The sequence below is a fragment of the Taudactylus pleione genome, unplaced genomic scaffold (assembly GCF_031769625.1).
Source record: "Taudactylus pleione unplaced genomic scaffold, aTauple2 ptg001091l, whole genome shotgun sequence".
NCBI lineage: Eukaryota > Metazoa > Chordata > Amphibia > Anura > Myobatrachidae > Taudactylus > Taudactylus pleione.
This window is the reverse complement of record NW_028285492.1, coordinates 3,284,910-3,299,474: the sequence shown is the minus strand read 5'-3', so window position 1 is coordinate 3,299,474 and position 14,565 is coordinate 3,284,910. Positions and strand designations below refer to the sequence as shown.

Genomic DNA, 14,565 nt, shown 5'->3' with positions numbered 1-14,565 from the left:
ATTATTATTATTCTTAATCAAGTCAATTCTTTGAATTTAATAAAGATGGGTTTCTTTAGACTGCTGAAAACACTACCTAAGATGTCACATGGGAGAGATTTCTGAATTCAGCTAAGAGAAACAGCGCCCTCTAGTGGATTCATGGCTAAAGTACCGCAATGGCTGTGTCCTTTCTGAGACACAAAATACTGTAACTGGGGATTTCTGAAGAAAAATATACTGTAACTGGGGATTTATGAAGAAAAATATACTGTAACTGGGGATTTATGAAGAAAAATATACTGTAACTGGGGATTTATGAAGAAAAATAATGCTGCTGTGTTTTTCCCTAGCCTTATAATGTCAATGTCAAGACTTCGATAAACCAACCTAACTGGCTGCACAATCCAATACACCAATATATTTGATATTACAAACGACACAATTCTGACATAGGAAAATGACACAGTACAAATGTCCCCTTTCCTTACTGCACTATGAGGCTGAAATGAGCAAAAAATTATATAAGGAAACTGAGAAAAGATCAATATCATGACCAGGGTGAATCAATTATTAAAGCAGACAAAACGGGTGTACTGTACTAAGTTTGGCAGCTGCACAACAGCAAAGAAATACAAATACGCAAATAATAAAACAATGCATTACACTACAAAAAAACCTCAAAAGTAATTATTCCTGCAGGGTCCCCCTCTACCATCGTTATGGATGGAAATGGAGTGACTGTATATACACTGCAACTATTAAGGTCGTGTTACACACCACCCAGAGCAGTCTTAGGATAGCCATACTTGAGAACAGGTGACTGCATTAGTGCCTCAGTCATTTTAATTCAAGCACCTGAGCTCAAGCACAGATAGCCTTAAGACCTGGGGGTAGATTTACTAAAGCTTCTAAAAGTGGAGGTGTTGCCTATAGCAACCAATCACATTATGTCTATCATTTTCGAGGATGAAAAAGAGAAATGACAACTAGAAGCTTATTGGTTGATATGGGAAACACCACCACTTCTCATTTTTATAAGCTTTAGTAAATCTACCCCCTGGACTGTTAGGGCGGCTTGAGAATTGGAGTTGGGCACCACAGTGGTAAATAGACTTTCCTACTAATAGAAACTCACTCCATTTTCTTTCTGTCTGCTTCCTGTGTCTTTTAACCATGTATTTACATGATCAGACAAAATAGTTTTTGCCATCTGTTTCCATTGTAAAGTACAGCAATGTCACATGCAATGTTATTATTTATTGTTATTATTAATGCGGCAAAAATAAATCACCTCTGCCTGATGATATAAAAACACGACAGAAAGACACAAAAGGCAGATATAAGTAAAAATGAAAGCGATGTGTGTGGAAATTGTTGCATGAAGGCACAAGCCAACCAAAAGCTGTAAAGACGTCTAAATGTGAAAAACTCCTTTACATACAGTAGGAGCTAGTCACTTCTGAAGCTTATAACTTTTTCTGTTGCTTGTACATATATTAGCTTTTTACTTTCATGGGATGGGAAGTTGTGTCTGATGTATTAATAGCGACTGCATATTTTGCAATTAAGATAAATAGGTAAAACCTTAGGGTTTGCATTTGCCTGTCATAAACCGGGCCCATATGTTACTGGGACAGGCGCACGGGAAGCTTATGATCGTTGCATCTTTATGAAATTTGTGGGCTTTTAATTCCTGCTATTTGAGGTGCTGTTACTCCCATCTTAGTATCAGATCCTTAGTGGTTGAATTTACTATTAGGCGGTTTCTCAAAGCCGCCTGAAGATCGGCGGCTTTGACTGATAGTTTTAAAGCAGCAACAGAAATGCTAAACAAGCCTGGTTTAGCACTTATTTCTGTTGCCGCTTTAAATCTATTGGCCAAAGCCGCCAATCATTAGCAGCTATAAAAATAAAGAAAACGACGGGTAGTAAATCTAGCCCATAGGGGTCTATTTACTAAGCAGTGCTAGATGACAGAGTGAAAAGTGATAAGAAAGTGATAAGGTGCCAGCCAATCAGCTCCCAACTGTCATTTTTCAAACACAGCCTGTGAGATGACAGTTGGGAGCTGATTGGCTGGCACCTTATCACTTTTCACTCTGTCTACTAACACTACTTAGTAAATAGACCCCATAGTGTTTTAATAATGCAAACATAAAGTGTAGGACAAGTTGCTACTGTAATCAATATCTAATTTCCCTCACTAGAAAACTAAAGCATTGTTGGAAGCCTCACTAAAATTTGATTGTAAGAATATTTCCTGACATGACCCATTTTACTTTTGTTCTGCTCCCAATTCTCCAACACACAGACACATGACCTCACTGAGTAACTGATGTTAAATTAGTTTTTAATTACGTTTTGAATTACTTAATTTAGTCCATATTCACTCGTTTTGGAATTATGAGGTGAAAACAGAAAGCAGAGCAAGTTACCCAGGGAGAAATGTATTGTGTTGGGAGGCATGGAATAATTATTAAATGGAGTCGATGCTAAAATACAGATGTCGGTTTTAAAGGACCGGTTATTATGTCCAGGCACCACAGAACATTACTAACAGGGCAGCTGCAATTTTTTTTAAAGTGTACCCCAACACTACGAGGATGTAGGCATTCAGTTGGTTTGATCCAAGGTTCAAGAGAATGTAACCAGTGATGTCACTCTGTGACTCAGTGATGTCACCGGCTCTTAGTGAATGGATGGGTTGCATTCACATGGCTTAATAGAATATATAAAATAAATAACAAAGGAGATACTAATCCTGAGATCTCAGTTTTTAAAATAAACTCAGGTACTAAACTTCCATTACTTTATATGTCAGTGTTAACTCTAGAATTAGTGAAGTAGCAAGCGTTGGCCTGTTGCTGGAACATACGACAGGTGAGCGGACCGGCGATATTTTTCTGCCTCCCAGACTTTTCGCCTACATCGCGTGTTTTGTAGGTGGAAAAGTATCACACGCGTGTGCCCGCGTATCCCCGTATTCAATTTGAAAGTAGGCGAAAACAGGACCTGGCGAAACTTAAACAAGCGGAAAGCACTGTCAGATTTGGGGAAATCAGCCTGACACCCCCCAAAAGATGCTCTGACATGGGGTTAGCTATGGTACCCCCCGATTTGGCTTGTTGAAGGCATTTGGTGTTTTTAAACGGGCTCAATAGCTGCTAAACAGCGTTTTTGTATAAGTGGTGCAGAATAGTATTCAGGAGGTTTTTTTTGCAGAAAATAACTTATCCCAGCAAATTTGGGGTACTTGAAAATGGGGGCCAGCATATTTTAAAGTTGCTAAAGTTAAGTTTAAAAAAACGTGAAAAATACACCTGCCGCAAGCACCTGCAATGATAAAAACACCTGGGGCATATTTGGGGACCCTCCAGAGTCAAGTCCGCTAGTTTTTAACTTTGTCCCCCAACATTTTTTTTTTGCCCCCAACTTCAAAGTGATTTTTTGAGGTGATCTTAAGTGTTTTTTTCCAAAATTTTTCACACAGTTTACCTTTGGGGGACTGTCTGAAGGCTACACGGGGGTTCCCGCAATGTTGCACCCCAAAACCCCAATTCTGCACTTTTTTCCGCCTGCTATTCCCATAGTCAAAACTTTTTCGCCTATTACATTGCATTGACTTTCCACCTAGGCAGAAAGTCTTTCAAATTGAATACCGAGTAAAATCAAAACGGGGGAAAATGACGTCATTGAATTTGAGACGAAAAGCCGGAATCGGCTAAAAAGTTTCGCCGATTCTGGCTTTTCGCCTCAAATTGAATACGGGCCTAAGAGGTGAAAACAGAAAGCAGAGCAAGTTACCCAGGGAGAAATGTATTGTGTTGGGAGGCATGGAATAATTATTAAATGGAGTCGATACTAAAATACAGATGTCTGTTTTAAAGGACCGGTTATTATGTCCAGGCACCACAGAACATTACTAACAGGGCAGCTGCAATTTTTTTTAAAGTGTACCCCAACACTACGAGGATGTAGGCATTCAGTTGGTTTGATCCAAGGTTCAAGAGAATGTAACCAGTGATGTCACTCCGTGACTCAGTGATATCACCGGCTCTTAGTGAATGGATGGGTTGCATTCACATGGCTTAATAGAATATATAAAATAAATAACAAAGGAGATACTAATCCTGAGATCTCAGTTTTCAAAAGAAACTCAGGTACTAAACTTCCATTACTTTATATGTCAGCGTTAACTCTAGAATTAGTGAATACTCAGAAGTAGCAAGCGTTGGCCTGTTGCTGGAACATACGACAGGTTTTGTTACCTGGTTAGTCTAGTTTTCACATCGATCGTAAAGCACATATAAATGATGGCAAACATGGCTTACATGCAGGTCTTTGGCCTTCACCGTTGAACCACGTGAATTAGATGTGGATACATGAGTTAAACATACGTACAGTCGTTGTAATCCTGATTTACAGTGGTCAGTATTATGTTCCGAGGCTGCGAGAGATTATTGTAAATACAGCAACGTGGAGGAGACACTGGTGCACCTGGAAAGTGACACAAGAACCATCTGGCCCCATGGAACAGTCTCGTCTTACTCTTACAAATGTTGTAACTACGTACTAGCTACGTAACTACATATGACAGTTCTGGCAGGAGTAAGCGCGTAACGGAAGCTAGAGTAACCGGGGCTAGAAAAGCAGAGCCTTCTTCTTCATGTCATTTCTCTTCCACAGTGCCAGGCGATCAAATTCCTCGATCGTCATCCCAAAGACATGCTGGAAATCCTCCGTTGATAAGTGTCTCTTCATTGGGACCAAGAAATAGAAGAAAGAGAGGAAAATGAATCACTTTCTCAGTTTACGTGAAATACAATATTTTAACAGTCCCTTTATTAAGCTCTTTGAGATTGTCCAAGTAGCACTGCGGGTGGGCTGAGGGCTTGTGTAGTGGGTGGGTGTTTGTGGAGATTCTATGCTGGGCTTGGAACCATACATAGCCACTGGCAGGAGAGAACTGGGCTCCTTACAACAAGGGAACAGTTGTAAACGTAACCGGTCACATGATCACTATAACAAATTGTCTGGCACAAGCGCACTTGGCGTAAACACCGGACTACGCATACTCATAAGCACAGGCCACACTGAGAGCAGATATAGGGCCCGGGAGGGGACAATGGCAATGCAGGGTGCTATGGGCACCGGGCAATGCACTGTTCCATCGATGCATAGATACAGTGGTCTCTGTCACTAAAATCCTACAGCACGTAGAGAGGTTGAAGTGAAAGCACAGAAGGTAGCCGGTGTCAGGGCACAACATGGAACATAACAGTTCCATTGTGTATAATTGCATTAAAATGTGTAGGTGGATCCCGACGCTCATTGCTGGCAGTCTGACCCAGTACAAGGGCTATATGGAAAACTCACTCAACATATAAAATGTACTAATATGATGGGAATGTTGCTGTGGTGAGATCATACTTGCAAAAGTAACCACATCGTATGGTCTTTATTTCCTCTAGGACAGAACTTTGGCAAATATTCTCTATATCCTGTGAAATGAGGAGAAGTTAGGTCAACGCTGCAGAGTGGGATTAACAAGCGTATTTATTAATGTATTAATTGCGCCCAACCCCCTGAGAACAAACATTTTTGGTGGATTTCAGCATTATTTAGAATCGGGGCTATTTAACATAAGGGTACTGCTGTACCGTAGATATCAAAGGCCAATGCAGTTCTATAGAGGCCAATACAGTCCCACAGCGGCCAATGCAGTCCCACAACGGCCAATGCAATAGCGTAATGGCCAATGCAGTCCCACAACGGAGAAAGCACTACCACAATGGCAAACGTAGTACCACAAAGGCCAAGGCAGTTCCACAAAGGCCAACAGAGTCCCACAAATGCCAAGACAGTCCCACAACGGCCAAAGCAGTACTACCACAGCCAACGTAGTCCCACAATGGCCAACAGAGTTCCACCATGGCCAAAGCAGTTCCACAATGGCCAACAGTTCCACAAAGGCCAACACAGTTTCACAAAGGCCAACGAGGTTCCACAAAGTCCAACACAGTTCCACAACGGCCAACGCAGTCCCGCAATGGCCAACGCAGTCCTGCAATGGCCAATGCAGTCCCAAAACAGCCAATGTAGTACCACAAGGACCAATGCATTACCACAAAGGTCAATTTTGTGCCTTAAAGGCCAATGGAGTACCACAAAGGCCAACACATTTACATAAAATCTTAAGAATATGTCACCCCACTTCATACAGTACAAAAATGTTAGTGGGCAAGAGTCCCACAATGGCCAACCGAGCAGCACAAAAGCCAACACAGTACTACAAAGGCCAATGCAGTACCATAAAGGCCAAGACAGTACCACAATTGCCCCATAGCTTTTAGAGACAACTCTCTTGCAGTGCTCCACCAGAGTGAATTTGCCTAGTACTGCCCAGGGATCGCTCACCTTCAGTCAGTTGTCTGTACATCCCACTGGCGCTTAATCATATATTTGCAAATGTATGCAACCAATACCTCTGAATTTCTATTATCATGTAGGATTCAAGTATTTTTGCTAATATTGCTGCAGTGTGCTGGAGGGAATCTTCTTCTTTTTTCTGTGGTTCAGTATATATAAACCGCGCCCTTTACAAGACCCTGAGCAATATCATTAAGCTGATGTGAGCGACCACCATACTTTCTATTTGCAGTTCTGAGAGGCATGAAGGGAGCCAGCATTGGGAGGATGTGCCATTTGGAGGTTTTTGGGGTACCTCCTAGGTGAGTCAGCTCTCAGCTTATTATGCAGTATATTAATTGTAATTATATGACCCAGATTGGGTGCTACTATTTGTAACACTAATTATTTTGGGGTGAGCGTTTGGGCGTGGTGCCCCCTGGTGGCTCTGGCTGGGCCTTTTTCAGGGCATCACCACTTAATTCACATAGATATTTTTTCATCACCTTTCCATTTGTTTGTTTATTATTTATGTAATTTTAATTCTTTCTTATTATATTAACACTTATTGATTATCTTGACACATCTATACTTTACACTTCACTATCACCTTTCTTCCATTTTTCGTGTGATACCCTGGGAGTGGTCATTGGCTGGGTTCTTTTGGGCTGCTCTGCGCCTCGGACGTGAACCCTTTAATGTTAGGGACGCCGGTATAGAGGAGCCTTGACGCTAGCCCGGCGCTTAATCATATATTTGCAAATGTATGCAACCAATACCTCTGAATTTCTATTATCATGTAGGATTCAAGTATCTTTGCTAATATTGCTGCAGTGTGCTGGAGGTAATCTTTTTTCTGTGGTTCAGTATAAACCCCGCCCTTTACAAGCACCTGAGCAATACCATTAAGCTGATGTGAGCGACCACCATACTTTCTATTTGCATCCCACTGGTGCGCAGGGTATGCTAGGAGGGTGACATCATCACCCATACCAGCAGGCAGGGAACAGAGAGCCTGATTCAGACCCGCTCGCGAGCGCTCGCAAGCGTGTCGATGTTGGGCCAGTGCGCATGCGCACGACGGACCCGGCTCCGTCGTGCGCATGCGCGAGAACCCGGATAGCGACGGGCAAGCCGTCGCTATGAGTCTCGCTACAAAGGGGGCGTGCTGTCGATGATGAGTGACAGCCCCCTTTGGTGGGCGTGTCGGTGGCGTGGCTGGCCAGACAGAGGCGGTCCCATGGGAACGCTTACAGTCTGGGGCCGACCCCACTGACATCACAAGTGATATCAGTGGGAGTGCTTTTGGCTCTGATAGAGCCAAAAGCACTCCAGGGCTTGCGGCAGACAACACCCTACCACAAGGGTCTCGTCGCAAGCCCATCTTTTTGGCCGCTCGCTATAGCTGTGGGTGGTCACCCACAGCTATGCGAGCGGCCAGGAGACCGCTCTAAAATTAGGAAGGACGGCCCTGATTCAGAGCGAGCGCTCTGTCAGAGCGTTCGGCTCACTGTTCTGCAGTGCTTGGTGATGGGAGAGATGGACGCACACGGGAAGGTGCACTACTGATCCAAGCTGCGTACAAGGGGTTACTCTATCTGACTGCCGCAGATACACAGTAGAGGCCAGGAAAACTCTATCAGCCAACCGAGATCCTTGCCTTTTTCCTCCCCCCCAACGTCGCTGTCCCCTCCCCACCCAGAAACAGCAGCAGACTGTCAATCACGGACATTCTGCTGCCGGACTGTGTGCGGGATCACATACCCGCACTGCATATGCGCAGTACGGGTCCTGCTCCGGCGCAGAGCAGTTACGATCAGAGATGTGCGCTAGTGCACATCTCTGAATCAACACCTGAGGGCACTGTTCTGCGGCGTGAAGTGAGTGCTGGGTGCAGGAGGTAGCTACGCCTTTGTACCAGGGAAGCAGGATCTGCTATGGAGCCCTACAGTTATACTAGTTGGAGGGAGAGAGAGAGCTTGTTGTTTTTTTCAATGTAAAAGAATCTATAATACATTATTTTTGTTGTCTTTTCTTTTAATCCACTACTTTTTGAGGCTGCTGTGTTGTCTTTATAAGAAGAAGGTTCCATACTGTCAGCGCAGAACATATTTGGTGTTATTTATATTGTTTTATTCAAATCACCTTTAGCATTTTAGTTATTTTTTAAGTAAAAAAAATATAAAAAAAAACAAAAATCAACAGAACCTGATAGCAAATAAAATGACACTTCTGGCCTCTTCCTCAGCAGGCCCCTACAAAGAATGTACACTGTGCTAGAAATACGCTGCAAAAAGTAATACATACAGCAGCAAGTATAATACACAAGTGATGTCAGCCAAATGTGGGGAATATAACACCTTAAAGCTCAGAGCCCAGGATCTAAAGCCTTTGCCGAAGGTGAACAGTATTACTGACATTACACACTGCGCAGGAGGAAAGTCACGGCTTTCCAAGGTCACCCTGCCGATCCCCTTATAACCCACCTTTAGACTCTTGTATTGATACAGGTGTTCTGCATGTTAAAGTGTCTCTGACGTTCATCCTGATCTCGCATTAATGTTTCCTCACACACATGGCTGCTGTATTTGTTATTCATCCCTCTAACTCCAGCACATATCTGAAGCCTCAGAACTCCTCATGGTCACACCTAGTCTAAGGCTCCAAGATCAAAGTGAAGGCTAAACAATTCAGCGGGGGCAGTCTGGCTGAAGGTTGTTAATCTCTTTGTGTCATCTCACTGTACATATAGAGTGCGGGTGACTGGGGTTGTATAGGACTTGTTCCTGGGTGCCATATATAGGACTATGCATTGAGGGATTCGTAACACAAAACACATTACATACAAGGATTTTCTTGGATGTTAAGGGCCTTTATATAAATGAAAAGGGATTAATGCCCCTAAACCCATCATTCGTATCGTTTTGGAACTAGGGCAATTGATCATGGCCTCTTGGCCAATATGAAGCTAGGTGATGCCCCAAACCAGTACCAATATTATCAGTGAAAACTTACACTGCTGGGTTACGAACCAGCACTCACTCGTACTGTAAGTTGAAAGAAAAAGGGATTGTTTATTCAAGGTCTATTAAGACATCATAATATCCGCCCAATGTCCGCCTGAAACACATTGTTCTCATTTTCCCCTGAGGAAAGTCACAACTCTGTGACTGAAACGCACGTTGAGGCTATGCTCATAAGTAGCTATGGGAAGAAATCCGGAAAAGTGTTTTTCTGTGTTTATCCCTGTTTTTCCCTATATAATACCCATATAATAAACATATCTGTTATCTTGTTTTATCATATATGAGTGTCTGGTCTCTTCGGAAGAAAAACTGTAAAAATTCACATTCAAATAAAAAGATTATTCTCAACGTAGCCAAGTACAAAAAATGCACGCAATCCGGTGAGGGAGTGGGGGTGTCTGGGTACATTTAACATGGAGGGGCAGCAAAGATCTCCGATATGTACCACAGTACCTCTATTTCTGACTGCAAAGGAGCCCCGATAGGGCTACGGATTTACCTAGCAGATGATGTTAGCCTATGGGTTACTGTATCGGTAATCTTACAGGAGAAGGATGCGCTAAGTCCCCATTGGCGCCGGATGACTATGGTGCATGCGCAGGATGAGCTGAGAGCCCGGACCAGGAAGCGTTACCACTCTGCTTCCAGCTCTTCCTCAGGATGGGCTCTTGTTGGATTTATTGCTAAATTTGTGGGAAAATATTCCTTTTTTTTTTTTTTTTTTACATAGGACCCTTATTTGGAACCCCCCCCCCCTTAAAATCCTGAGTAAGTCCCTGCAATCACTATGGCGCGAACTACCGCTGGTGACGAATATATGAACTGTCTTATTAATTAGCGTCTCTCATCTGTCCAATACAAACAAGAATCCTCCAAATATAAGCTTCCTATAAAAAGGCCCATTCATCTCTACCGGATGAAGACCTACAGGGGTCTAGTTACTAAGCAGTGTTAGGAGACAGAGTGAAAAGCAATAAGAAAGTGATAAGGTGCCAGCCAATCAGCTCCCAACTGTCATCTCACAGGCTGTGTTTGAAAAATGACAGTTGGGAGCTGATTGGCTGGCACCTTATCACTTTCTTATCACTTTTCACTCTGTCATCTAGCACTGCTTAGTTAATAGACCCCACAGTACTGTAAGACAGGATGTATCCATTCATGAAAGCCAGATGTAAAACTATTTGTATTGTTGCTTTTCGCACACTGGCTCCGGTTCATTTTGTTATTTTTATAATCTTGGTTTGAAAAAAAATAACAATCCTGTGAAATTGATATATCTCTCTTGCTGAGTCATCATGTTTAGGGAACGAGTACCAATTACACCTAATATATGACAAGTAATAAGACACCCACTGCCGGCTTCTGTGATCTGATAAATGCGTCCAAATACGCAGCATCGAATCAGCTGTGTGAACATCGGACATCTGATTAACCCACGGGTAACTCAGGATGTCCGGCAAAATTACACAGCTGGTGCCAGGGCCGTAGAGAGCTGTGTGGGGCCTTGGTACTTTCGGGGGTGTGACTTAATGTAAGGAGGCGTGTCCACGTCTCATTAAAAAATAATAATAAATAGTCGTGGTCCACAGGGGGGCGCCGTGTGCCCCTCACCCAGGAGCAAATCCTGGAAGGGAGAGGGGCACAATCAGTGTGATCGCTACACCTTTCCGCACAGTCAGAGGAGACTGCTGCTACTGATCAGCAGCAGCAGCCTCCCTGGTCCCACCTCAGCCCAGCACACAGCAGCGTACTCTGGGCTGTGGAGACACAGGCTGCTGCAGCTGAGATCTAAGGGAGGGGGTTCAGAAGGTGGATCTGGGCTCCTACATCAATACCGGGCAATTAGTACCTGCTTCCTTCCCCCCTCTCTACCCCCCTAGCCGGGGAGCACAGGAAACAGGGTCAACATGCCGGTTTTCTGGAACGCTGCCCGTTACTGCCCCCAAACGCCAGCAGCATGTCAATCATGCTACAGTTTTTGGGGCACTGCGAGTGACATCGCAGGACTCGATCTGCACGTGCTCAGTGAGGCAGATCTTCAAACCTCTGAGATTTATGTGAACACCGGAGTTACGTAAATCTCTGAATTAGACCCTTTAATATAGCCTATTATATCGCATTGCTGAGTCACGTAAGCTACTTGTGGCTCATGCCTCATTGACGTAAGTAGTGAGTTGAAAAACTGCCATCTTATTATATGAACACTATACTAAATATACGTAAAACTGCTTAATTAAGGTATCGCACCATTTTAACTCCTAATAAACGGTACCTAGTGACCCCTGCTTCCTATATAATAGATACTATAATATAAATCTCCTCTTGTGAGAGTGGATCAGGAGTATGACAATTTTGTACCCGTTTTATATGGAGACACTAAAGAAACCCCAGAATGTTATGTTTTACGCCCCACTCCTGAGCCTTCACTCACTGTTCTGCCTGCAGCCCCCCAAAAAGATTGCACATGGCTGACAGAGAGTGTGGCCGGGATAAACCAAAGCTGCAACCAGGCAGAGTGCTTTATAGCTAATTTGTAATTGTGACAGATTTGGCTTTCATGTAAAGAGGAGTATTGTTGTTTTACAAAGCTAGTTTCCCTTTTAAAGAACCATATTTATACGGTATGTTCTAAGACATCTCCAATGATATTTAAGCATCCCGCCACTCAGCGGGTGACAGCAATGTGCTTACAACATACTGAAACACTGCATCAATGTAAACTAAGAATGGCGCTGTTCCCCTTCGCTATAAGCATTACATGGTGATTTCACATACTGTACACAGATAAGGGGGTCACTGAGCTCATGTACAGACACACGGCCGCGTTACCTCCAGTCTGGTTCTGTCCACGTCTTTCGGTAGCTTCACTCTCACTTGGTTTGTTACAATCAGCATTTCGTAGGGGTAGGTCTAGGATGGAGGAACAGAGGAGAGAGCTCAGAACTGTCTGCACTGTGCGTAAAGATGAAACGGAATGTAAACTGTACATACTTGTCTCCATAGTGTCACATACAATATAGCATACGGCAAGGTGCACAGAAAGATACTGTCAGTGTAACCTTGTACAGCAGAGGAGAATTGGTGCTGTCTGTCTGCTCTGGTCTCACACTTCTTACCTTGTATTCTGTGGAGAGAACACACAGTGTTTATATGGACCTGCACACTCAACCCCAGAACTGTATTTTTGATACAATGGCAATAAAAAGTGAGAAAAAGAGAGAGAACATCAAGCCAGAATATTGTGAACGTAGATCACTCTAATTATTATTAACTTTTATTTATAATGGCTTTTTGCAGCACTGTACAGGGTAAGCATAGAAAACAGTAACAGGGTATCAGGGCATAACTACGATATGCAATAAGCAACGGCAGATTAAAGCATAATTACACACTGTAGCAATAATACCATATAACACATCACAGACTGGGTAGGACAGATTATGGTGGCATGGGTGGGGCAGCTCGCTGAAGCTAGCAGGAGCATACAGAGGCAAACGACCCTGTATTCTATATATGGACTGGAACACAGAGACTCAGTCACTGCATGGGAGGAGACAAGGGAGCAGAGCACTGGTGACGAGGAAAGTGCAAGGGAAGAAAAAGAAGGCGGGGGGCCCTGCCTGTAAGAGCTTACTTACATGCTTTGGAATGCATGGTGGATGCATTTCATTGGTCAACAGATATTATAGAAGTAGAAGTTTATTTATATGGTGCCACACAACATACACAATATCTTTCAGCATATATGACAACAAACGGAGAGCAACAACAACTTCAGATGTTAGAAAACAATAACAGACAGGTTCCTATAGAGCTAACAATCTATTTAGGTGACTGAAGAAATACACAGACAGAGGAGTAGGTAGAAAAACGATATAATTAGAAGAGTTGATGAAAGCTTAAGGTCTACACCCTTATGATTCTGGGGTTCAGAAGTCAAAAGAAGTTGGCTTTATGGGAATTGGGCATGTCACAGGCAGAGCGGAGCGTGGCCGTACAAAATGGGGCATGCCCTACTTTATACGGACTTTCCAATTGGCAAAGTTGGGAGTTATAGATTGGGGTACAACAAGTGCAATCATAATTGGGGCCTGGAACACAGGACTAGAAGGTAGGACTTCGGTGTAGGTTTGAGTACAGGCTTTGGCAGTGATGGACGTACATGTACAGTAAGGGATGGAATTACAGACGTAAGGAGCTCTCCGTAACCAGTATTCATGGGGGAGAATGAACCTGAAGGTGTGCGGTGCAGGGAGGAGGCAATTTTGGAAGGAGCAGAGGAGCTGGGCTCAACATATGCAGAAATTAAAAACAGGAACCCTGAAGGCTGTTAAAGCCTTAAATCTATAAAAGTTTTTGACCCCAAATACGGTAAAAGAGTTATAAGAGCCTATTACCACCTACCCCTTTCACAATGTTATTTTGGATCCATTAAGAGTTTGAACAGTAGGAAATGAAATGTTGTGGGTGGAAAGAAATTAGACCAATGGGAACCCTACAAAGGAGATGTCTCTCTCTCTCTATATATATACAGTCAGGTCCATAAATATTGGGACATTGACAGAATTTTCAGATTTTGGCCTCTATTCACCACCACAATGGTTTTGAAATGAAACAAACAAGATGTGCTCTAACTGCAGACTTTCAGATTTAATTTGAGGGTAATTACATCCAAATCGGGTGAATGGTGTAGGAATTACAATAGTTTCAATATGTGCCTCCTACTTTTTAAGGGGCCAAAAGTAATGGGACTATCAACTCAAAAGCTATTTCATGGACAGGTGTGGGCTATTCCCTTGTTATTTCATTATCAATTAAACAGGTAAAAGGTCTGGAGTTGATTCTAGGTGTGACATTTGCATTTGGAATCAGTTGCTGTCAACTCTCAATATGAGATCCAAAGAGCTGTCACTATCAGTGAAGCAAGCCATCATTAGGCTGAAAAATCAAAACAAACCCATCAGAGAGATAGCAAAAACATTAGGTGTGGCCAAATCAACTGCTTGGAACATTCTTAAAAAGAAAGAATGCACCGGAGAGCTCTGCAACACCAAAAGACCCGGAAGACCACGGAAAACAACTGTGGTGGATGACAAAAGAATTATTTCCCTGGTGAAGAAAAACCCCTTCACAACAGTTGGCCAAATCA

General features: G+C 43.1%; 1 protein-coding gene across 12 annotated transcripts in view; it reads right to left on the bottom strand.

Annotated features, from left to right (window-relative positions):
• Nucleotides 1–2,149: 2,149 nt before the first annotated feature.
• Nucleotides 2,150–14,565, bottom strand: part of ABLIM2 (actin binding LIM protein family member 2) — a 238,804-nt gene continuing 226,388 nt past the window's right edge. For 10 of the 12 annotated variants that reach the window (XM_088461731.1, XM_088461737.1, XM_088461729.1 and 7 more), the window contains 4 exons: nt 12,430–12,540; nt 12,246–12,326; nt 5,413–5,483; nt 2,150–4,737 (listed from right to left, as the gene is read on the bottom strand). In XM_088461731.1, the coding sequence (XP_088317857.1) occupies nt 4,624–4,737; nt 5,413–5,483; nt 12,246–12,326; nt 12,430–12,540 (377 nt within the window). In that variant the 3' untranslated portion in view covers nt 2,150–4,623. The remainder of the gene's footprint in view (nt 4,738–5,412; nt 5,484–12,245; nt 12,327–12,429; nt 12,541–14,565) is intronic. The other 2 variants (XM_088461735.1, XM_088461740.1) reach the window with 2 other exon arrangements.